The sequence below is a fragment of the Perca flavescens genome, chromosome 12 (assembly GCF_004354835.1).
Source record: "Perca flavescens isolate YP-PL-M2 chromosome 12, PFLA_1.0, whole genome shotgun sequence".
Classification (NCBI taxonomy): domain Eukaryota; kingdom Metazoa; phylum Chordata; class Actinopteri; order Perciformes; family Percidae; genus Perca; species Perca flavescens.
This window is the reverse complement of record NC_041342.1, coordinates 28,662,424-28,685,649: the sequence shown is the minus strand read 5'-3', so window position 1 is coordinate 28,685,649 and position 23,226 is coordinate 28,662,424. Positions and strand designations below refer to the sequence as shown.

General features: G+C 39.7%; 2 protein-coding genes across 6 annotated transcripts in view; one reads left to right on the top strand and one right to left on the bottom strand.

The window, feature by feature from the left end:
* Positions 1-2,249, top strand: part of fam151a (family with sequence similarity 151 member A) — a 14,781-nt gene extending 12,532 nt beyond the window's left edge. Inside the window, exons 10-12 of the mRNA XM_028593537.1 lie at positions 960-1,066; positions 1,201-1,380; positions 1,607-2,249. Of these exons, the coding sequence (XP_028449338.1) occupies positions 960-1,066; positions 1,201-1,380; positions 1,607-1,909 (590 nt within the window). The 3' untranslated portion in view covers positions 1,910-2,249. The remainder of the gene's footprint in view (positions 1-959; positions 1,067-1,200; positions 1,381-1,606) is intronic.
* Positions 2,250-2,919: 670 nt separating this feature from the next.
* On the bottom strand, positions 2,920-22,663 carry LOC114565775 (acyl-coenzyme A thioesterase 11). Of its 5 annotated transcripts, XM_028594013.1 has the most exons (18): positions 22,172-22,243; positions 21,842-21,903; positions 19,993-20,196; positions 19,770-19,839; positions 19,292-19,352; positions 17,150-17,254; positions 16,647-16,782; positions 15,163-15,254; positions 14,090-14,151; positions 13,856-13,975; positions 13,531-13,669; positions 10,782-10,837; positions 10,628-10,694; positions 9,944-10,027; positions 6,062-6,195; positions 4,360-4,527; positions 3,771-3,897; positions 2,920-3,676 (listed from the first exon to the last, which is right to left on the bottom strand). In XM_028594013.1, exons 3-18 carry the CDS (start codon positions 20,186-20,188, stop codon positions 3,437-3,439), a joined length of 1,857 nt encoding a protein of 618 aa, XP_028449814.1. In that variant the 5' UTR covers positions 20,189-20,196; positions 21,842-21,903; positions 22,172-22,243; the 3' UTR covers positions 2,920-3,436. The 5 variants fall into 5 exon arrangements, with proteins under 5 accessions (XP_028449814.1, XP_028449815.1, XP_028449817.1 ...); XM_028594014.1 differs by lacking the exons at positions 21,842-21,903; positions 22,172-22,243 and adding an exon at positions 22,378-22,663; XM_028594016.1 differs by lacking the exon at positions 21,842-21,903 and having other exon boundaries at positions 22,241-22,322.
* Positions 22,664-23,226: the final 563 nt, after the last annotated feature.

Genomic DNA, 23,226 nt, shown 5'->3' with positions numbered 1-23,226 from the left:
ACACAACCCTCTTCTAACTGTATACATACTGGGAACTATATTCTCAGAAGGCGAGGCACTGCTACATGGGCGGAGTGATTAGCGCAACACGTGAAAAGCACTGTTGTTACTCTCTGCAGGTGCTGCGAGCAAATCACTTCGCCTGAGGAGCAGAAGTAGCAGTGCGTCGCCTTCTTCACTCGAGTTTCTGCATGCTAATCTATAATCTAATAATGGTAAATAACAAATAACATCATGATGTCTCAGATTTCCTTAAATGTTCAAATAAAACAAGCCATGGGTCATTGTGTAATCACAGCTCCTAATGCTATAACAGAACACTGCAACCTGTGGTGTTGGGATTGACACTGAAGTGGTTATTTTGTCGTCGTAGAGCAGGGGTGTCAAACTCAGCTTCCCTAAGGGCCACCGTGGAAAATGAGGATCACATCCAGGGCCAGACACGTTGAGTTAATTGCTTTTTATGTCATCGAAAAAGTCAAATATCTTTGACTGTAATGTTGCAGGTCTCATATTGTCGACAAAAATGTTGAAGAAAATGCTGAAAAAAGGCCCAACATTTTTGTAAAAAGTAGACGGGCCAAAATGTATTGTGAATCTAAATTGATATGGGGGCCGGATAAAAATATGCAAGGTTTGAGTTTGACGTGTGTTGTAGAGCATGAATTTAGTCAGGACACCTTGAGTTTATCTGTGTTTTAAGCCCCCAATGTCGCACCAGGATTAGGCTAGGGTTAGGGTTAGGGTTAGGGTTAGGTGCCTTGAAGTCAACGGTTGCAGCGCTGCCTGGAGGGAGACGTTGGGGGCTTAAAAGACCATCAAGCACATATTGATAGGCTCAGTGTAGACCTATGGACCCTGTTGGTCTTCTGAATCATAAAGTCACTGTGACAGTAATGTAAAGTATTGATCCTGTTCACCTTTCCTGTCCTATTTATATACTGTCTGTGTGTGTCCAGATGGTGATGGCGGTATGCTGGTGGTTCAGGTGACCGCTGACAGGAACCAGCCTGAAGTCCCTCTGCTCGAAGGTTCTGGGAAGAGCTCCGAGGCCCTCACACTGCAGGTATTTTCATGAATAACAGGTTGTGGGGACGTAAAATAAACGGCTAACAGGGCTATTTTCTATGAGGCGTCATTGACTTCAACAACATAAATGTGCATGAGGATTAATAAGGCATTTTTTGTGCGTGTGCGCAGGACATCCTGCAGCTGCTCGGGCAGAGAGCTGATGCACCCTGGGGTGTTCACCTGCGGCTCCGCACTCGGCAGCTTCTGGAAGCTTCTCTCAAACTGCTGCACTCCGCCTACAGCGAAGAGACGCTCTACAGGCCTGTCTGGATCAGCATGGAGGGTCTGCACAGCACCGACAGCACCACGGTATGTAGATTCCTGCCTGACTCATTTATTTTCCACCAGCATCTGTTTCTGATACACCAAAAACGTGGCCTTCAGTTTCTGCTGATTTCATACCATGATTCAGCACCTTTTTCCTCTGCAGATTGTTCCTGTTGGACCGAGAGTTGCTCGTCATTGTGCTTCTGTTCCACTACATACAGGGCAGTAGTGTTCATCCTCTGTTGTGCTTTCCTGCTCTCTCTTTCAGGAGTTTGTATCCACAGTAGAGCGGCTGTTCCCTTACGTCACCCTGGTCCTGACGGAGCAGAACTGGCCTCCTCGGATCCCAGCGGCAGGCTTGTCTCAGAGGGTGGCGCTACATCTGAACACAGCATCGCTGCCGGAAGGACAGGAGGCGCGTAACTCTCTAATGGCGCTGATGGATAGATATGACCTGATAGTAGAGGATACAAAAGGCAGTGCTGGAGCTTTCCAGGTCTTTAAAGGACTTGTGACCCAGCGTACAGGCAGAGCAAACACAAACCTGTATGTGATATCTGATCAATCCTAACGGAGGATGGATTCGACCGACCCAGAAATACGTCAATTATCACTTAAAAGGATCTTTGTGTCATACAGTTGCCTCTTAAAATGACAGATATATTGGAAGGCTAATGTTATCAAGCTGATACTGGCTCATTACTGATCTATCCAGTCCCTCCAGAAAAACGTGATTATGCAATCGCATAATTCAATGCATAATCAGCCAACGTCTGCACATTTATGCGGGGGGGCTTCAAATACGCTGCACTTTCACCGCATAAATTGACGATTTCTGTGCAAAATATGCGGGGCTTGCATGATTTCATAATCCCCGCATTTTAGTTGCAAAAAAAGTCACATATATCTTAACAGAAAGTTGAAAAATGTTGCGTTTACTTCACACGAGCAGCAATTTTCCCCTGTTGCTATGGGAATGTTATGAAGCGACGTATTTACGCGACGTGAACATCATCGAAAAGCAGGGTGTTGGGGGAATCACTTTTTTTTTTTTCTCTTTCATCAAACCGGAATTTTTGCAAGTTCATCGCATAACTATCCCACATATTCCATCGCATTCTTTAAGAAAACCGCATAATCAAGGATTTTTGCCCGCAAAAATCACAAAAAAACTCAGCATTTTTCTAGAAGGACTGTATCAGTGTGTACAGTGTGGGTGGGGGGATTATTGTACATAATGCCATAAAGAAAGCTCGAGTCTTGTTTTGCACTGAAATAAAATGAATACCTGTTCTGTGTTAATTGCTAATTGGCATGTTAGCATGCAATCATGCTAAACTAAGATGGTAAACTACCTGCTACAAATCAGCCTGTTAGCCTGCTAAATGCTAGCATTTATCTCAAAGCACTGCTGTGCTTTATCACAGCCTCACAGAGCAACTAGCATGGCTGCAGAATATCAAGTCTGCTGGAAGATGTTTCCATCTAACTGACTCAAGATTTAGTGGTGTAATGCAGTCATGTAATTACAATACTGTATATTGCAGTGTAGTTTACAGTTGAATTCTGATTGGAAGGACATAGAACAAACATTCTGTTTATTAAAAATCCTATGAAAGCATTTAATGAAGCATCAATGTTTTTTATCAAAAGACATATGTTACATTGTGTGATTTGCAGTCAACAAATGGAGACAAGTCTCTTACCACTTAATGCCCCTGTTAGTGTTTGCACTTTAAGGACCATTTACCATAGATTTGCAAAATAAACAAAAGATCCTGACCATTGGTGACACAGATTAAAATGTTTAATTTGTGTCAAAACAATGAATAATAAATGAGCCTTTATTTTGAAATCAGGTCTGGTTTAGGTCAGACTCTGGTTGAACATTAGAGGGAACATTAAGTGTCTGAGGGATGGTTTGTTATTGTGATCTTTAGATTCCCTATTTGAATACCTTAGTTTACTTTTTTATTTTTATGTAAATATCACCTTTTGTTGACTGTGAACACTTGTGGCAGAGTTAATAGTACCATGTAAGCTTGAGCTCACTCAACACTTTGCTATGTAAACTGGCCTGGAAGGTACCACTGGCCGTCTACAGGGGGGTGCTGTGGAGAGCCACTGGCAGACTGTCAGCTTCAGTCTGACAGGTGGGACTGTCTGTATTCGTGGCCTGGTATTGGCCGGTTTGCACCTCGGGGGCGGGCTGCAGCCTGTTCCTGGTCAGGTATTGGCTGCAGGAGCAGAAGATGTGGTAGAAGGAGGAGGAGAGACCGGCAATATCGGTGGAGATGTAGGGAAGGACCTCTGGAGATGCCTGGTTGTAGTAACTGATCTGGAAAAAGATCCAAGTAACAACAGTGAAGTTTGTTAAGACTATGTGTAAATATTCACCTGTTTAAATCCGCGAAAATGGCTAAGAGTATTACCAGTGACGTGTCGTTTTTGGTCTCCAGTATGGTGAATCCAGCACACAGGACCTCTCCTCGGTTATAGCCTTCAGTGGGAGGGTGAGTGGGCAGGGACACTGAGCGCAGTGCGATGACGTATGGATCTCTGAGGAGGAAAACACCAAACAAGAACTGACTAACCTTTGACCTGTGGTTTAGACCAGAGATCTTCAACAGGGGGCCTCCACATTATTGTTTGATAGTCAAATAAATATTCATTAATATGAATACAACATATTAGTAAAGATAAATCTTTTTTTTTTTTTTTTTTATGTGTACACAACATTAATGTTTAGGCTTACTTGCCTATTGCTAAGGTAGCCATCCACAGATACAGTTTAAGGAGTCACTGTGCCACATTTTAACATTAAAACATGTATAACTATATAAATGTAATAAATAATAATAATATGCCAACCATTTTTTATTTTAAAAGCTTAGTATTGTATGCATAATTACAAAAGGTACGTGTGAAGGCTTAAGTTCGCCTTTCACGTTATTGTATATGCAACTCTTATTTTATACATTATATGTAGTGGGGACCCCTGATTTTTGTCGTGGTACTGACCCGCTGCCACACGGCTTCCTCTTGCATGCCAACAAGATGAAGTCCTGGAGGATCCCTTCTCCCTGACGGCCTGAAGTCGCGGAACCGACCCCGCCGCGATGCACCGATGGGGTCACCACTCGATACAGGAAGTCATCTTCGTCCACCTGGTGAATGAGCTCGCATTTCCTGATTTAGGAGAGGACACAGAGATACACCACTGATGAGGGGGTGGTGATAGAAATGTAGTTTAGTTGAAATAAAGTTTTAAAAAAGCAATGCTGTTAAAGGAATAGTTCTACATTTTGGGGAAATTCAATTTTTCTCATTTTCTTGCTGAGAGTTAGATAAGAAGAGATCACTCTCATGTCTATACGATAAATATGGAGCCACATCCAAACAGCTCTATTGTAGTCCAGCCTTTACTTCAGAGACAGACGTGGTCACTTTGGAACACACGTTATAATGCTCACCTAGCTGCTAGCATGGCACGCCCTCATACTCTGCTTCTGACTGGCTAGTAGTCCTTACCTAGGTACTGTCAGGACACGCCCTCATACTCTGCTTCTGACTGGCTAGTAGTCCTTACCTAGGTACTGTCAGGGCACGCCCTCATACTCTGCTTCTGACTGGCTAGTAGTCCTTACCTAGGTACTGTCAGGACACGCCCTCATACTCTGCTTCTGACTGGCTAGTAGTCCTTACCTAGGTACTGTCAGGGCACGCCCTCATACTCTGCTTCTGACTGGCTAGTAGTCCTTACCTAGGTACTGTCAGGACACGCCCTCATACTCTGCTTCTGACTGGCTAGTAGTCCTTACCTAGGTACTGTCAGGGCACGCCCTCATACTCTGCTTCTGACTGGCTAGTAGTCCTTACCTAGGTACTGTCAGGACACGCCCTCATACTCTGCTTCTGACTGGCTAGTAGTCCTTACCTAGGTACTGTCAGGGCACGCCCTCATACTCTGCTTCTGACTGGCTAGTAGTCCTTACCTAGGTACTGTCAGGGCACGCCCTCATCCTCTGCTTCTGACTGGCTAGTAGTCCTTACATAGCTACTGAGCATGTGCGACTCCCAACAAAGATGGAACAGAAGTTCGATGTCCCACTCTGTAGCTAAAACAGAGAGCTCAACACACAGGGTGAAAAGAGGAGCTGCAGCAATGTGCAATACAACAAAAATATGGTGTTCTTTGAAAATTAAACCATGTAAACCTATTCTGATATAACCTCTAAATACAATGATGAACCTGAAAATGAGCATAATATGAGCTCTTTAAGTTATGGTTTTAAATTGGCCTTGCGCAGCCGCCTGACCCTATTTCAACATTAGGAGAACGTACCTCAACCCAGGCACTGAATATGTGTAGGTTACTTTTCACGCTGCTTTATTACCTGAAACTTTAAAGACTTTGTATTGACATATCCTGTTGCATCATCCACACAAAGTGTGACCTGTGTTCCTATTGGGCCACACTCCTATAGCTACCTGCCAGAAATCAGAGTCCAGACTAAATTAAACAAATACAGCTATTTGAGTTCAGTAACTTGTAGGATGCAATGATCAATCCTTCTGCACTGATTATGAACGCAAACCAACTACACTACACTATATCTGGATACTTCACATGAAGATGAAAGGATCTTTTTGTGCAAATTTTTTTCTTTGTGAGATTTGAGATTGTGAGAATTCTTTTTGCATTTTAGACAAATAGTATTACTGATAATGTGTGTCCCAGCTCGGCCTGTTGCTCATCTCCGCCAGCAGACAGAACGCTCTGTGAGCAGGAACATCCACCTCCGATTCCACCCTGATGCTCAACATGGACTTCTGCTCCAGGGTGTAAAGACGAACCTGGGAACAAATAATCACATGGAAACAAATAACATTTACTTTTAAATCCGATGATGTGCACCCCTTGAATATCAACCAATTTGAAAAGGTTTATTAAGCGTTGCTATATTTGGGAAGGATTGATTGTAAATACTGAAGGCTGGTATGAAGTTATGTATTTAATAGGGAGGATAAACTCTGGTACTTCCCGATACTGATACCAGCGGAGGAGATACCGATACTGGTATCGGTAATAATTTATTTAGGAAATACGTTTCGGTCTTAGACCTTTATCAAGATCGAAATGTTGTATTTTCTAAATAAATTATTGCTTGCGTAATGGTCAGTGTGCGGGACTCTTTCTAAGACATACTATAACATGACTTTTTTTTATCACTTTCTTCGACATACTATACTATGACTTTTTTCGACATACTACACTATGACTTTTTTATCTCTTTTTTCGACATACTATACTATGACTTTCTTGTCACTTTTTTCGACATACTACACTATGACTTTTTTTGACATACTACACTATGACTTTTTTTGACATACTATACTATGACTTTTTTGTCACTTTTTTCGACATACTACACTATGACTTTTTATTACATTTTTCGACATACTATGACTTTTGACATACTATACTATGACTTTTTTCGACATACTACACTATGACTTTCTTGTCACTTTTTTCGACATACTACACTATGACTTTTTGTTACATTTTTCGACATACTATGACTTTTGACATACTATACTATGACTTTTTTCGACATACTACACTATGACTTTTTTATCTCTTTTTTCGACATACTATACTATGACTTTCTTGTCACTTTTTTCGACATACTACACTATGACTTTTTTTGACATACTACACTATGACTTTTTTTGACATACTATACTATGACTTTTTTGTCACTTTTTTCGACATACTACACTATGACTTTTTGTTACATTTTTCGACATACTATGACTTTTGACATACTATACTATGACTTTTTTCGACATACTAGACTATGACTTTCTTGTCACTTTTTTCGACATACTACACTATGACTTTTTGTTACATTTTTCGACATACTATGACTTTTGACATACTATACTATGACTTTTTTCGACATACTACACTATGACTTTTTTATCTCTTTTTTCGACATACTATACTATGACTTTTTTTGACATACTACACTATGACTTTTTTTGACATACTACACTATGACTTTTTTTGTCATACTATACTATGACTTTTTTGTCACTTTTTTTCGACATACTACACTATGACTTTTTGTTACATTTTTCGACATACTATGACTTTTGAAATACTATACTATGACTTTTTTGTCACTTTTTTCGACATACTATACTATGACTTTTTTTGACATACTACACTATGACTTTTTTGTCACTTTTTTCGACATACTATGACTTTTGAAATACTATACTATGACTTTTTTGTCACTTTTTTTGACATACTACACTATGACTTTTTGTTACATTTTTCGACACACTATACTATGAACTTTTTCAACATACTACACTATGACTTTTTTATCTCTTTTTTCGACATACTATACTATGACTTTTTTGTCACTTTTTTTGACATACTACACTATGACTTTTTGTTACATTTTTCGACATACTATACTATGAACTTTTTCAACATACTACACTATGACTTTTTTATCTCTTTTTTCGACATACTATACTATGACTTTCTTGTCACTTTTTTCGACATACTACACTATGACTTTTTTTGACATACTACACTATGACTTTTTTCGACATACTACACTATGACTTTTTTATCTCTTTTTTCGACATACTATACTATGACTTTCTTGTCACTTTTTTCGACATACTACACTATGACTTTTTTTGTCATACTATACTATGACTTTTTTGTCACTTTTTTCGACATACTACACTATGACTTTTTGTTACATTTTTCGACATACTATGACTTTTGACATACTATACTATGACTTTTTTGTCACTTTTTTTGACATACTACACTATGACTTTTTGTTACATTTTTCGACATACTATACTATGAACTTTTTCAACATACTACACTATGACTTTTTTATCTCTTTTTTCGACATACTATACTATGACTTTTTTGTCACTTTTTTTGACATACTACACTATGACTTTTTGTTACATTTTTCGACATACTATACTATGAACTTTTTCAACATACTACACTATGACTTTTTTATCTCTTTTTTCGACATACTATACTATGACTTTTTTTGACATACTACACTATGACTTTTTTGTCACTTTTTTCGACATACTACACTATGACTTTTTTTGACATACTACACTATGACTTTTTTTGACATACTATACTATGACTTTTTTGTCACTTTTTTCGACATACTACACTATGACTTTTTGTTACATTTTTCGACATACTATGACTTTTGACATATTATACTATGACTTTTTTTGACATACTACACTGACTTTTTTGTCACTTTTTTCGACATACTACACTATGACTTTTTTTGACATACTATACTATGACTTTTTTTGACATACTATACTATGACTTTTTTGTCACTTTTTTCGACATACTACACTATGACTTTTTGTTACATTTTTCAACATACTATGACTTTTGACATACTATACTATGACTTTTTTGTCACTTTTTTTGACATACTACACTATGACTTTTTGTTACATTTTTCGACATACTATACTATGAACTTTTTCAACATACTACACTATGACTTTTTTATCTCTTTTTTCGACATACTATACTATGACTTTTTTGTCACTTTTTTCCACATACTACACTATGACTTTTTTATCTCTTTTTTCGACATACTATACTATGACTTTTTTGTCACTTTTTTTGACATACTACACTATGACTTTTTGTTACATTTTTCGACATACTATGACTTTTTTTGACATACTATACTATGACTTTATCACTTTTTTCGACATACTACACTATGACTTTTTGTTACATTTTTCGACATACTACACTATGAATTTTTTTTGACATACTATACTATGACTTTATCACTTTTTTTGACATACTATACTATGACTTTTTTTGACATACTATACTGACTTTTTTAACACTTTTTTATATACCATACTATAACTTTTCATCACTGTTTGACATATTATTCATGACTTTGTTATCCCTTTTTTTGACATACTATGACTTTTTTCAATGTACTAAACTATCACTATTATATGACTTTTTTTCGTCATACTATACTATGACAAATTTCAGACCTTTTTTGACAAACTATACTATGATCAGGGCTTGACATTAACTTTTTGAGGCACTTGTCCTTTGGACAAGTACATTTACGTTTCACTTGTCCATATGCAAAAGTCACTTGTCCGGGTAAAGATTTAGAATTTTAAAAAAAAAAAAGTGTTTTGCTAATGCAGAATTCAAACAAACCGTTGAAAGCATCCATATACAGCTAGCAAACTAACGTTAGCTAGCATTGCTAACGACATTGGCTATCTCAACTTCGGTAGGCTATCCTCATAATAATTTTGTAGACATAACAATGGATTTTGGCACTAAATGTTGGTGTTCATTTTCTTTTTTTTCATTTTCTGCAGGAAATGCATTTCCTAGTTGATGGTTATGCCAGATTTTTTGTGGAATAAAAAATAAAAATAATAATGATAATAATAATCATCAATTGAAATATCCAGCGCCTTATAAGGAAAAGAAAAAATATATAGATCATACTAAAACAAAAAAACTCCCAGCAGATACCTTGTCTTTCTCAGAGCTGAGGCGCCAGTTGTTTCTAGCAGCCAACATCTTCAGAGCTGAAACATTGTTATAGCTCAGATACACCTGGAAAGACACGCAACATACATATGCATCAGCAAACAAACACATAAGCATGCACAGGGAGCAGAAGACACTATTTCAATACTGGGCCCTGATGCTACTCCTCTGATCGTGCTTTGCCATCTCATGAAAATCACAAAATTCTACTATTATATCATACAAAAAGTGTACATTTCTAAATGCTAGTTGGACTCTAGTAGCATTGTTAAGAAGCTGACCCTCTGTCACGTTGTGGTCTATAATGGCTCTTTTTGTGTGAGAATATAATGCACAACATAGGTCTTGTCTGCGTCATGTTTTTTTTGTATGTACCAAAGAGCACCAGAGGGCAGCTGGCAGCTCAGTTACTGAATGGAAGCATCCAGTGCCGTCCTAGTGACCCAACACTAGTGACAGTGTTGACCAGTTAGTGTAGTGGCCAAAAAAACAAAACAAAGTTGTGCCAAAACATCTCAAAGTCCAGCCAGCAAACTGGTGTGTGTCACTCTCTCTGTGTGCCCATTCCTCTCCACATGTTTACATGGTTTTACAGGGATGAGCTGTAGTAAATGTCTTATTTATCACAGCACATGCACATGTTCATAGTCCTGAGTGAGTCCCCACCTGGTTTCTGGGGTTCCATGGTACAGATAGAGGGACCTCACCCTGCTTGCGTGAAATGATGTACTTTCTGAAACAAAAAGGAGAACAATCAGACGCATTTTTGATAAAAGCTAAGAATGTATGTGCTCTTCACACGAATAGACAGACAGGTTACCTGTCCAATCTGATCTTTTTCCTAGCTATGGCCTCTTGAAACCTCCTCCCTCCTTCCTGTATGTGAAAGACAAAGAGACAGACGAAGACGCAGACAAAGAACATTTCAATTCAGCTTTCCATCCTCTCGTCCAGTTTAAGGTTGCAGTGGTCGAGAGCCTTTTCCAAAAATCTGTTTTTATTAAAGATGCTATGTGTATCATTTTATACATTGTTAAATTATCCTCAAAAAAGGGGCACTTCACTAGTCCATGAAGTCGAGGGGTCTCACAAGAGACATTAGAAAGAATGGTCACAATTATAGCAGCGGAGACCAAGGTATCCTGACTTTTAATCTCTAGTGTAGGTCACACTCCCAAATCACTTCATTCTACATTTTCCCATATTTTAACTTGGTCGTGTGACCCTCCCTAACTAGTAACAGAGACGGTTTAGAAGTGAGATGCCCCAAGTCAGAGTAATAAAGAAGTATAAATAATGTTGGCAAAACTTGACAAAACTCTTGCAAAAAATGAAACTCTGCACTCAAAACCAACATGACATCATGAATTTGCGTAAACATACACGCCCACTTCCAGCCAAGCCAAGTGGTGTGTTATCTGTACACATTTTGAGCTATCCGCGTGTATGTCTACGCTGTATACAACGGACGTAAACATACACGCCACTTGACGTGTTATCGCGAGAAGAAAGCAACGTTTGGGTTTAGGAAACGTGACACGTGGGACACAATCCCCGGTCTCCGGTGAAAGTCCTGCCGACCAACCTCCCTACACGGATTTTCGCCCTTTCATACTACTCGCCACGGCGTAAATTCACAAACAATCGCAAGTTAATGGCCAAACGGCGTTAATAAACACGCTAAAAAGCGAGTATGCGTCTTGATAACACGGCAATAATGGCATACGAATTGGCATGTCATACATACGCCATTTCATGAGATCAGTCTACACAGTACACACTGGTGTACACACTGGTGTGATAATTTAAATATATATGGTTTGGCTTCAGGAGGTCATGTTATATATTCAAATGTATAACATTGTGTGGAAATTGTTTCCTTTGTCTCCTTTTTTAAAGTTAAGGTGTTTTGTTTGTCACAGAATAGGTTTCAATTGTATGGTACATACAGTAAAGGCTGTTGCTATATTGTAATAAAATACTGTGAATGTATCATATAAATATTGCATTGACACAATCATTGTATCAGCATAGGATACAATGCACATCTGTCTATCCAATAAGCTCCAAATGGGTGAGACTCACAAGCCATCTTCCCAGAGTCATGCTGTAAGCTTATATTTGATACTGCAACATTGTTAGAGTTCTGAGAACACACACCTTTTTTGGCACGATTGGTAATATAAGGTGTGGCATTTTGAAGGCCAGTGTTTGCCAGGTGAACAAAGTGGGCTTAATAATGCAAATTGGGCTCAGAGTTTTGCTGTTGATACATGAGCTTCAAGTTTTCAGAATTTCTGCGCATAGTTACATTTTTGGGTTTATACAATGGTGTAACATGTTTACTCATAAACATAGCACCTTTCACCCTGCAACTACACTCTTATCAGTGTGACTTCAACATGTAGCAGTAGGACATTATGATAAGAGCGGCTTCAGTGAACACAAGGCCAATCCGTCCCCACATCGTGGTAACTTAAATACAAGTTAATAGGCCTGCAGTTTGACATCTGGGGAATTATTAGCAATGTATGCTGTAGCCTTGGTTTTTGAGGGACGTGCTGACTAACAAATGCAATCAATAACTAATTGTCAGTTTCCAAGAGTTATAAAAGACTGACCACACCTTCACCATCACCAATATAATGCTGTCCAACGGCTGTATTATAGCCAGATCAAACAGAATAATATATACTATATAGTATATTATATTGCTTATTTTCCAAGACAAAGATAATTTATTTCAATGTTTCAAAACATGAAAATTCTGTTTGTCATTAATACAGTTACAGTTACATTAATATAGGGCTACAATCAAAGCTCTACTCCCAATGAGAGACATAAAGCTGCACTAATCAATATATTTATAATAACAATGGATCAAATGACCAGGTGTAATGTGAGAGGGGTCAAGGTGACGAACCCCTTAGAGAATTATAATCTATAATCTCTCAGCTCTACAGAGCATTTTAAGGGCTGAATCTTAGATTTCAAGTGGGGCAACAATCAAATAGTTGTTGGGTTAGGGTTATTCGCTATAAAATGTGCGGAAAGTCTCATTTATGGCTTGAGGTGAAGTGTAAGTTGATTTGCAAAAGACTTGCCAGATTTATTTTTTATTTTATTTTTTAGCAACAATGTTATTTAATTGAAATTTGAGTGTTTGTATTTAATTTCATGTCTGTTCTTCACATAGTTATCTGTTAGTTCTTTATTTTGTCTTTAATGTTGCTATGTACTTTATGCTAATTTTGTCTTATGAGCTGAGAGGATTTCGCCCCTAATTACCACCTTACCTGTTACCCAGAGTAGTGTTTTTTGAGTTATTTGGAGTATAGTTTACTTCAAAAAAGAATGTCTAAATGACTGTGGTAGTCAGACGCGTGAAAAAAGCGAAAAAAGGCTTTTTGAAGCGTGAAGGCTACTGTAGCTGTAATACGTACTTTGAACTGCGTGGCGCGAGAGAGTTGATTGCGATATATGATCTCAACGCTAGATTGGGAGAAATTCCCACACATTGGACCTTTAATGTAAACTTCATCAGAAGTTCATTCTGTTGGCTGACTTACCAGAGGTTCGGGGCGTATCCGTGGTAACATGCATGGCTTCCTGTGGTCGTCGAGAACCTCGAAGATCATGAAGGCAGAGTTTATGTGTCGGTTAGGCCCTTCCTCCTGGTGGGCTTCTGCTCGCACCCCCACCTCAATGCTGCACAACACATACACTCACTTGTTTTTCAATTCCTACTTATGCACTGTTCATATATTACTTTGATTTACCCTTTTAACACGGAGCTGTTATCATGACCTGTTTCCTCCGCATAAATCAGTCAGGTTTTATCGTATCTGATCTTATCTTCTGCATCTTTATGAGGGATTGTGGACATACTGATACCTGTTTTTGAAGGCGTTGTTGACTATAGCCCTCAGCAGCAGTCTGTCTCCAACCTGAGACGGTCCTCTGAAGGTGAACATGTCGATGGTCCGCAGAGTCGGGTGAGCCTGACACAGACGACTGCATAGAGAAAAGAGTGATTATACAATAAGAAAAACAATGAAAGAGCCCATTACATCTGTAACCCCTGGTGCATTTAAATAAAGCATTTTAAATGTGTGTGTGTGATTGTACCTGGCAGAAATTGTAGCTACATTCACCATCCAGGCCATGATCTGCCCTCCAAATGTATTCACCTGGTATTTAGATTAACAGAGATGATGATCCAGTCAACTTACCCCCAAAGACAGTAATGGCACACCACTGATGAAACACAGAGTGCAAGAAAAGTAAAAGCCTTTGAATTCATTAAATACCTGAATCTGTAATGGGCTTTTATACTATGTTGCACAATGGCACCACATCAAAATGTTTTACTGAAGTTAATAAGAGAAAATCCCAATAATACACAAAGATTTTAATTAAAGCAGTACCACCATATATTATCATATATAAATTCAGATTCCAAGAGCCAGGTTCTGTCTGAGGTTTCTGCCTGTTAAAAGGAAGTTTCTCCTCGCCACTATCGCACTAAATGCTTGATCTTGGGGGGGAATAGTTGGGTCTCTGTAACTTTTAGAGTGTGGTCTAGACCTACCCTTTTTTTTTTTTCTTCTTTTTTTTTTTTTAAAGATTATTTTTTAGGCCTTTTTAGGCCTTTATTTATAAGACAGCTGAAGACATGAAAGGGGAGAGAGAGGGGGGAATGACATGCCCGTGGACGGGACTGAGAGAAGGATGATGCCTCATCAAGGGAGATGATAAAACGTGAGGGAAATGTTCAGGGGGTGTTCATAATTTGACATAGACTCTGCTGACTAGAACTCTGTATACTGGTGTCTGAAGTTAGGGAAACTTAGTCATTTTGTGAATCCACACGTGTGTTGTGATTTAAATGCTGGACTTCAGTAAACTTGCTTAACTGAACTCTTCATCTCAGATTGATCCTTGTGTCCTGGTAAACTTAAGTCTGATGTAAGAAGGCGCAGGAATTAATAAATTGGAGTCAGATATGACAGGTCTTAGGGCCTTACTTTAGACACAATTCCCTACACTGGGCGCCATGTCTGGACCTACTCTATCTGTAATGTGTCCTGATATAACTCCTGTTGTGATTTGACACTGTGTACATGAAATAAAATTGAATTGAAAATTGAACTGAATAAACAGACAGAGAGGCTGACAGAAAGATACATAAATAAAATCACCTGATGGTTAGCATGTGGGGGTAGAACCAGTTCAACACTCTCCACCTTCGTCTTCTCTGCTGCCACCGCATTGTCTACTGCTGAGTTGTCAGCTGACACACACACACACACACACACACACACACACACACACACACACACACACACACACACACACACACACACACACACACACACACACACACACACACACACACACACACACACACACACACACACACACACACACACCTCTCGATGATTTCTGTCTTCCCTACTCTCTCCGTGGCACTCAAAACCCATTGGTTCCTAGTGAATTCGTTAATCTTTAAAGGAACACGCCGACTTATTGGGAATTTAGCTTATTCACCGTAACCCCCAGAGTTAGACAAGTCCATACATACCCTTCTCATCTCCGTGCGTGCTGTAATGCTGTCTGACGGCTCCAGCGGCATCAGGCCAGCACAGGAGATGCAGGTGAATGGTTCCAGTAATCCTACTGCTCCCAATAAGTGACAAAATAACGCCAACATGTTCCTATTTACATGTTGTGATTTATAGAGTCACAGCGTGTACAAAAAACAACGTAACCTGAGACACAGCCGTCTTCTAACTGTAAACAAACCGGGAACTATATTCTCAGGCGTAAGAATATAGTACTTGGGCGGAGTGATATGCTCGCAGCAAGCCTGTCTGAGAATATAGTTCCCGGTTTGTTTACAGTTAGAAGATGGCTGTGTCTCAGTTTACGTTGTTTTTGTACACGCTGTGACTCTATAAATCACAACATGTAAATAGGAACATGTTGGTGTTATTTTGTCACTTTTGTCACAATTCGGAGCAGTAGGCTAGTTGGAACCAGTTACCTGCAGGATCTGTGCTGGGCTAAGCTAATGCTGGAACCGTCAGACAGCGTTACAGCACACACGGAGATGAGAAGGGTATGTATGGACTTGTCTTACTCTGGGGGTTACGGTGAATAAGCTAAATTCCCAATAAGTCGGCATATTCCTTTAAAGTGGAGCTGGCCACTGTATAACGCATTTGTTGAGGACTGTTTTCAGTGGCAAATTAATCCACATTTGGTGCTCTAGTATTTCTGCCAGCAGGACGGTGTATGTGGGATTGAGTCCAAATTAAATACAGTGTGTGTTCATAGCAATGGAGGTCACTCACCCAGTGTAACAGTGTGGCTCATTGATGTGCTTTTAATAGTTTTGCATTCATTTTTACAAGCCCACTGTTTCCAGAAAGTGTCATCAAGTGAAGTCATACAAATGTATTTGATTACAATCATATTTCATCACTGCTTCATTGTGTTTAAAGTCCTGATACTCGGTATGTATTCAGTTGCTGTCCTTTACTTTCACAGTAGCATTCAGCAACAGCTGAAAGCATCCAACAAGCCTACAAACTCTCTGCAGTATCTTCTCTATCAGGGAAAACGGCTACGTTTATTGTGGTCTGCTGTATGCTGTGATGTAGCAGTGTGCATCAAAACCTACCCTGCAGGTTAGACCCATGGGAGAGCAGATCTTTGATGATGTCATCGTGTACCATCCTGACCCTCCGTCTCTCAGCTGCCACGCTGTATTCAACCTGCTCTTTCTCAGTGTGGGGAACAATGGGCTTCAAGATCACCTGTGAGCAGATTTAAATAAATGTGTCGAAAGCCTTTAATAATAACCACACACACACACACACACACACACACACACACACACACACACACACACACACACACACACACACACACACACACACACACACACACACACACACACACACACACACACACACACACACACAGCTATGTCTGTAATTAAGTGTTTGTCTATTGATGTCTTCTTAGCTTAAATCACTGATCTCTAAGTGTATTTATTTTATTTTTATTATTCTGTGGTGAATGCGCTATGTACAGCACTTTGGTCAGTGGGAGCTGTTTTTAAATGTGCTATAAAAATAAATTTTACTTACTTACTTACTTACACACACCACACACACACACCTTTTTTCCTGCGTTTGTGCGCTGGGTAACAAAGGTGGCGTAGGCGTGACAAATCCTCCAGTGACGATCAGAGAACAGGTCCTCACAGCTCACCTCTATGCCCACCTGGGATGGAACATATCAGGGATAATATACGGTCAAACTATGTAAAGATATAGTGGAGTAATGGCGTCCTGAGCAGAGAATGAAGTCACACTCCCTCTGTGTGTGTTGTAATCTGTGTTTGTCTGTTCTTTGTTCTGATAGCCGGCGGGTGCATGTGGCCGTGAAAACAACGGATGCATTTCACGGACACTATTTCGAGTACAGCTCCTTTAAAAAGCGGCTCATGTCCCCCGGCTGTTACCGGCTGGAAGTTCAGCATGGACAACTTTGGGCGGCGAGCAAAATGTGTGTGCGTTCACTCGGGCGGCAAATAGGGTTATGAAGCATTTAGATTAAGATAAGATAGATGGCAATAAAGGAATCTTATCTTATCTAAACGCTTCATACCCCTACCGCTATGATCGGAACAACTTCCCCTCCGCCTTCCCTCATTGGTGGCATGAAAGCCCCATTATGTGCGAGGCCAGATGAGCTTAACATCTTTTATGCCCGCCTTAATCTAAAAAAAAAAAGAGTCAGCTGTCAAGTCTGCAACGCCTCCAGAGGACCGGCCACTGTCAGTATCTACAGCATATGTAATACAAACCCTGATGAGAGTGAATATGAGTAAAGCCGCTGGCCCTGATAACTTCACTGGCTGTGTTATAAGAACATGTGCCAACCAGCTATTTGAAAATTATCACTGACATTTTTTGCCCAAGAAATGAAAACCGGCAGCTGATTGGACGAACGTGTCACATGGGTTTGTTTTATCTGGAAATTCAAAGCCAGACCGTCATGGCAGCTCGTTCAGAATACGATCTCATATTGTACTAAGATAGTTCACCGAAACGTGTTTCTGAAAACATTTTAAGAGAGAAATAGGCCATGATGCAGCTGCTGAATCTGTCTTCATTTCAGCTCAACAAAGGTCAGTTTAAAAGATTTTCGTCAGATTTTGAGAGACTCTAGTCACCTCATTCCGCTCCACGTTTTGTTACGTGTCCCGACTGCCCTGCCTCCGACGGAACATGTCAGGCCGACAGCCCCCCAGACTGACGACGGAACGAGACACACCGAACAGACTCGAGTCACTGACCTCGCCAGACTGTCCAATGGCCGATTATCAGCTTGGTGTGTCTCGGGCTTAAGAAAACTCAAACTAATTCCGGCTACCGGCTTAACCTAGGGGCTAATAACATGTGTACCGAGTCGACTGTTCTCTGGGACATGTTTTCATGCTAATCGAATGCGTCTCTAGAGCTTGAAACAAGCTAGCGCAAACCGGTGAATAGCTTGTAACGTTAGCTTTCGGGGCAGAGGTTAAATCTCGATCTCTATACCACTAAAAAGGCTCAAAATAGCACTACACTTCAACGGTAGCATAATGACGGTCTCTACATGTAAACCGAAGCATTGAGAACTTTGTAAGTGGACAGACAGTTTATTTTAAAGACAGATTATAAAGACAGCAGCGTTCATGTTTACATGCGGGCGCCATCTTGGAAAACAGTCATGACCAGTCGAACCACGAACGCTGTGTTTGAGCTATGTTACTGGTTACTGGTTGCACGGCGTTCGTTGTTCGACTGCAGCGTTTCGTCACATAGTTTGGTTTGTTTGGGCTCCTCAGCTTCTCGTCGCCGGGGTGCATGCCAGCCGCTGACTCCTCACTTGAGTGACACACGAGCGTTCACTCCAAACCACTTCCCCTGCACAACTTACACAATAAGAAGCTACTCTTGTCTGTCTAAGGAGCTTTACACACAAGTAGTGTTATAGCCTACATTTTATTTAGTCTTGTTATTTGGGTGTTTACAGCGGTCATTTACATTTAAAGGGTTGTAAATCTAGTTCTTCAAAGTAAATTAGAGCACACAATAGTCAACTTGAATCAAATCAAACGTAATTACCCACAAAATTGTGAGCAAAATCATTAATGTCAAGCCCTTGGTACACTGTAATGAATGTGAAGTACCATTATTTAAAGCAGTTTAAAGTGTTTGGATGTAAAACATAAGTGATGTACTGCAAGAATCCAATGCAAACTTCTCTGACCTCCATGCTGGTGTTGAAAGCTCTGTTGACCTTTGCTTTGATGTTCACCACCTGACCCACGCTGAACAGGGACACAAAGGAAGAATGAGTTAATTAGAGCTGCAAAGATGAATCGATTAGTTGTAAATTGTGAAATGAGTCGCCAACTGTTTTGATAATCGATCAATCACAAAAATCCTGATTCCAGCTTTTTAAAATCTTCATATTTTCTAGTTTCTTGACCCCCTGTTTGACAGTAAACTGAATATCTTTGAGTTGTGGACAAAACAAGACATTTGAGGACGTTTTCTTGGGCTTTCAGAAACACTGATTTTCTGAAATTTTATAGACCAAACAAGTGATTGATAAATCCAGAACATAATCAACAGAGTAGTCAACAATGAAAATAATCGTTAGTTTCAGCCCTGTACTGAATATATATACACACACACTAGCAGTGGAGAATGGCCCACGCCTCTATACACACACTTCCTGTTACCTGATGGTATGTTCAAAGTGGATGTCATCCATGGAGGCAGTGACGCAGGGACACCCAGCATGCCTCTCAGCTGAATATAAAAACAGACATATGTCACAAATTAAATCATTACAACATACATCACATGACTAATGTTCACTGAATCTCTCCATCTCACACACACACACACGCACACACTCTCTCTCTCTCTCTCTCTCTCTCACACACACACACACACACACACCAGAGAGGCAGGCACTGCAGTCCATCCATTTGAGCAGCTCTCCCACGCTCAGCTCCTGTCGATGGTTGCTGTGACAGGGCATCACTATCTGACTCATTTTCACCTCCGTCGGGTTGACGCTCTCTTCTTCTTCTTCTTCCTCCTCCTCATCTTCCTCCTCGTCTTTCTCCGGTTCACCTGACAATCTGAAACTCATCTTCAAAGCTGAGGGAAGAGAAGAGTTTCTAAGGTCCTAAATTTCAGTTTTAGATCAGTTGTCTTGGTCACCTTTAAGAAGACTCTTATGCAGCTCTCACAACATGGATTTTATCTACAATTATAACTTGTTCTGGAATTGGGCTTCTCTCTTCAGTCCACCCCAACAAGCGGGGTAGCCGAATGCTGTCTGCAAATATTTAGCATGGGTTCAAGTCCCAATTCTCAATCTGTATTGTGTTTCTTGTGTTTGCTCCTGTAAAGCACTATGTGACTTAAGTCTGTGAAAAAAATGCTATATGAATACATTTGACTTACTTACTAAAAGGGACAAGAGGGAAAGATCAGAGTGAGGCTCTTAGAATCGAGACTCGTTCTTACTTGTTTAAACTGATCTATGTATTATCTTTACTGGATATCAGTTCTGTAGAAAATAGTGTCTGTCTGAGCTGGAGCTCATGTTGATGACTGAATGCATAAAGAAACAACTAATAGCTGCAGTCTTGGTGTGAATAGTTATTCAGTCAGTACCCTTCAGTTTGACAGATGAATAGATTCACGTTTCGTGTCTTGTGACAAAATTAATTTGAGCATTTCTTAGTTTGACTACACACCAGAAAGATCTGTCAGGAACCATTTTCCTAGGAAGTCATTCATTGACACAGCTAAATAGTCATACATGCAGGCCAGGGTAGGCTACTGTAAACACCAATAAACATACAGTATTTGCATGAAACCTACATTATATTGTAGTATTTTCTGAAGAACTCTGAAATACCACAGATTTAATATTCTATTTGATCTCAACTTTCCAAGGCAATTGTTATGTCCTCAATCCATGCTGACACATCAGGTCACAGGTTTAGTTAAGTGTATGCACAGTCACAGAAGGGTTTTACTCATGCTGCCAATGATTGCAACATAATGTACTGCCACTGCTTCCTGTAAAAGTATTCTTGTAAAATGAATGCTTTTTCTTCTAAAACTGAAGAGTTTTTTGTCAAAATCAGTTTCTCAGAAAACTGCAGTGACTTTGTGCTGTTAGCTCATTGCACGACTAGACTGGTGGTTTGAAGATGACATTTGGCTGACATTTTATAACGTTAATGTTTCATGGAGGATCACAAATGCAACAGAAACCCTTATCACAATGGGTTTGATTTAGCATCAACCACAATGTTCCTGAGTTGAGAAGTATGCCTTTCTAGATATACGCATTTAGTTCCCATCTGTTTACGTTACATCATAGATAAATAATGATAATGTTACATGACAGCCACGCAGGTAGGAAAACACAACTGAGAGTGCACGCACTCTTTACAAACTTGACAAAGTTACAGGTTATAAAAAGGACTAACGTTACTGTTATGTAGTGACTGTTTGATGCTATTACAATTGCATCCTAAGACCAGTAGCCTAGGTGGTCCAGTGTATTGGTTATAAGGAGTTTACCGAGAGCGGGGAGCGGCTTTAGACCAACTTTACTGTCTATGGTAAATACCCCATGTAGGTCATGTTGTAACGTTCCCAAAAAGGGTTGCCTGCAATAAAGCTAGCTCGACGGAAAATGAAAAAAACAAACTTCCACAGTTAAATTAGCTTAGCTACTAATAGCTTGAAAGTTTAGCGGTATAACTTTGAAATATTAGCTTACTTTGCAATGTAACGTAGTCTCGCTTTGCCAGCCCATCCACACACTGTAACGTGACTCACTACCTGTGAACGTATCAAGCTAAACGTTGATAACATCAAAGCGTGTACGGTAATACCTTTGAAAATAAAAACCGTATTAACTAAGACTATACATTTGCATGCTTGCAGTGTTTGTTTAGCTATTAATTACTTGACTGGCATGCACGTTTGTGACCCAGAGAAAGTACTAAACCATCCGATAATAATGATTCAGCTGGGATGTATTCTTGGGTTATCAAAACTTTAGTCTAATGTTAACTAAAATTAAATTAACAGTTATACAGTTACTCACATATGAATACACTACAAACGAATTACACACACATTGACCTGCATAGCAATACTAGAAAACAGAATTTACACGAGAAGATATTCCTAAAGCGGCTGGCTTCCGGTATGTTGTGTCCATCGTTGGGTAACTTGACACAACTCAAAATACGACAAAAATGCAGGGACTATGAAAAGAAAAGGAATACTCAGAATATGTTTTTTATTTACCTTGTAGCAGCTTCTTTGTGTGCTGTAGGTTTTTTCAGGTCACTCTCTCTCTCTCTCTCTAAGGGAGGTGCGTTTAAAAGGCATAGACTGCTAGTTTTTTCTCACACCTCAGCAGTTTGGTCCGTAGAACCTCTTTCGCTGGATAGCCCTGTTCGTTTGGGTGGTGTGGAAGATCATTTGAACTCCATGTGCAGTAGAGTTGGGTTCACTCTAGCTGAGAATGCAATCTAGGGTTGACGCAAATATAGAAATGAATTTATATATATATGGATTTATAGGATTTAAGGGATGATCATTTACAAATCCTCAAACTAGTGTTACTGTACCTCGCTTATTCAAAATCTCTCTCAGCAGGGCCCCGCCCTCCTTTCCACTCCCTGTCTTGTCGGATGCTTATTTTGTTCTTTCAAAAATATTAGAAACACCAAAGATAACAGAAACCCAAGACGTTATTAATCCGTTGATTCTTTATTATTTCTGAGACCAGAAGTGCCAGTGAGTTTTAACTTATTTATATATATATATATATATATATATATGTACGGATATTTTGTTCAATAGACCAGTGATGACTCATACAGGTGACCGTATGACATTTGTTTACAATGTTTGGTGCGCTTGACAAAGTGCAGTGTGACTGTGAAAGCAAGTCGAATCATATGAAAAATGGATGCATGTCGTCCATGTACCGCCTTGGGTGGGTACCAGCAAAAACTGTGTTCCCAAATAACATCATTTTGACAACATTGCATCTTGCCCGATGATATAGGCAGTTTCAAAACTCAAAAAAAGGGAAGCCCTGCTGTTAACCTGGATTGGTTAGGTTTAGGCACGAAGAGTAAGATTAGG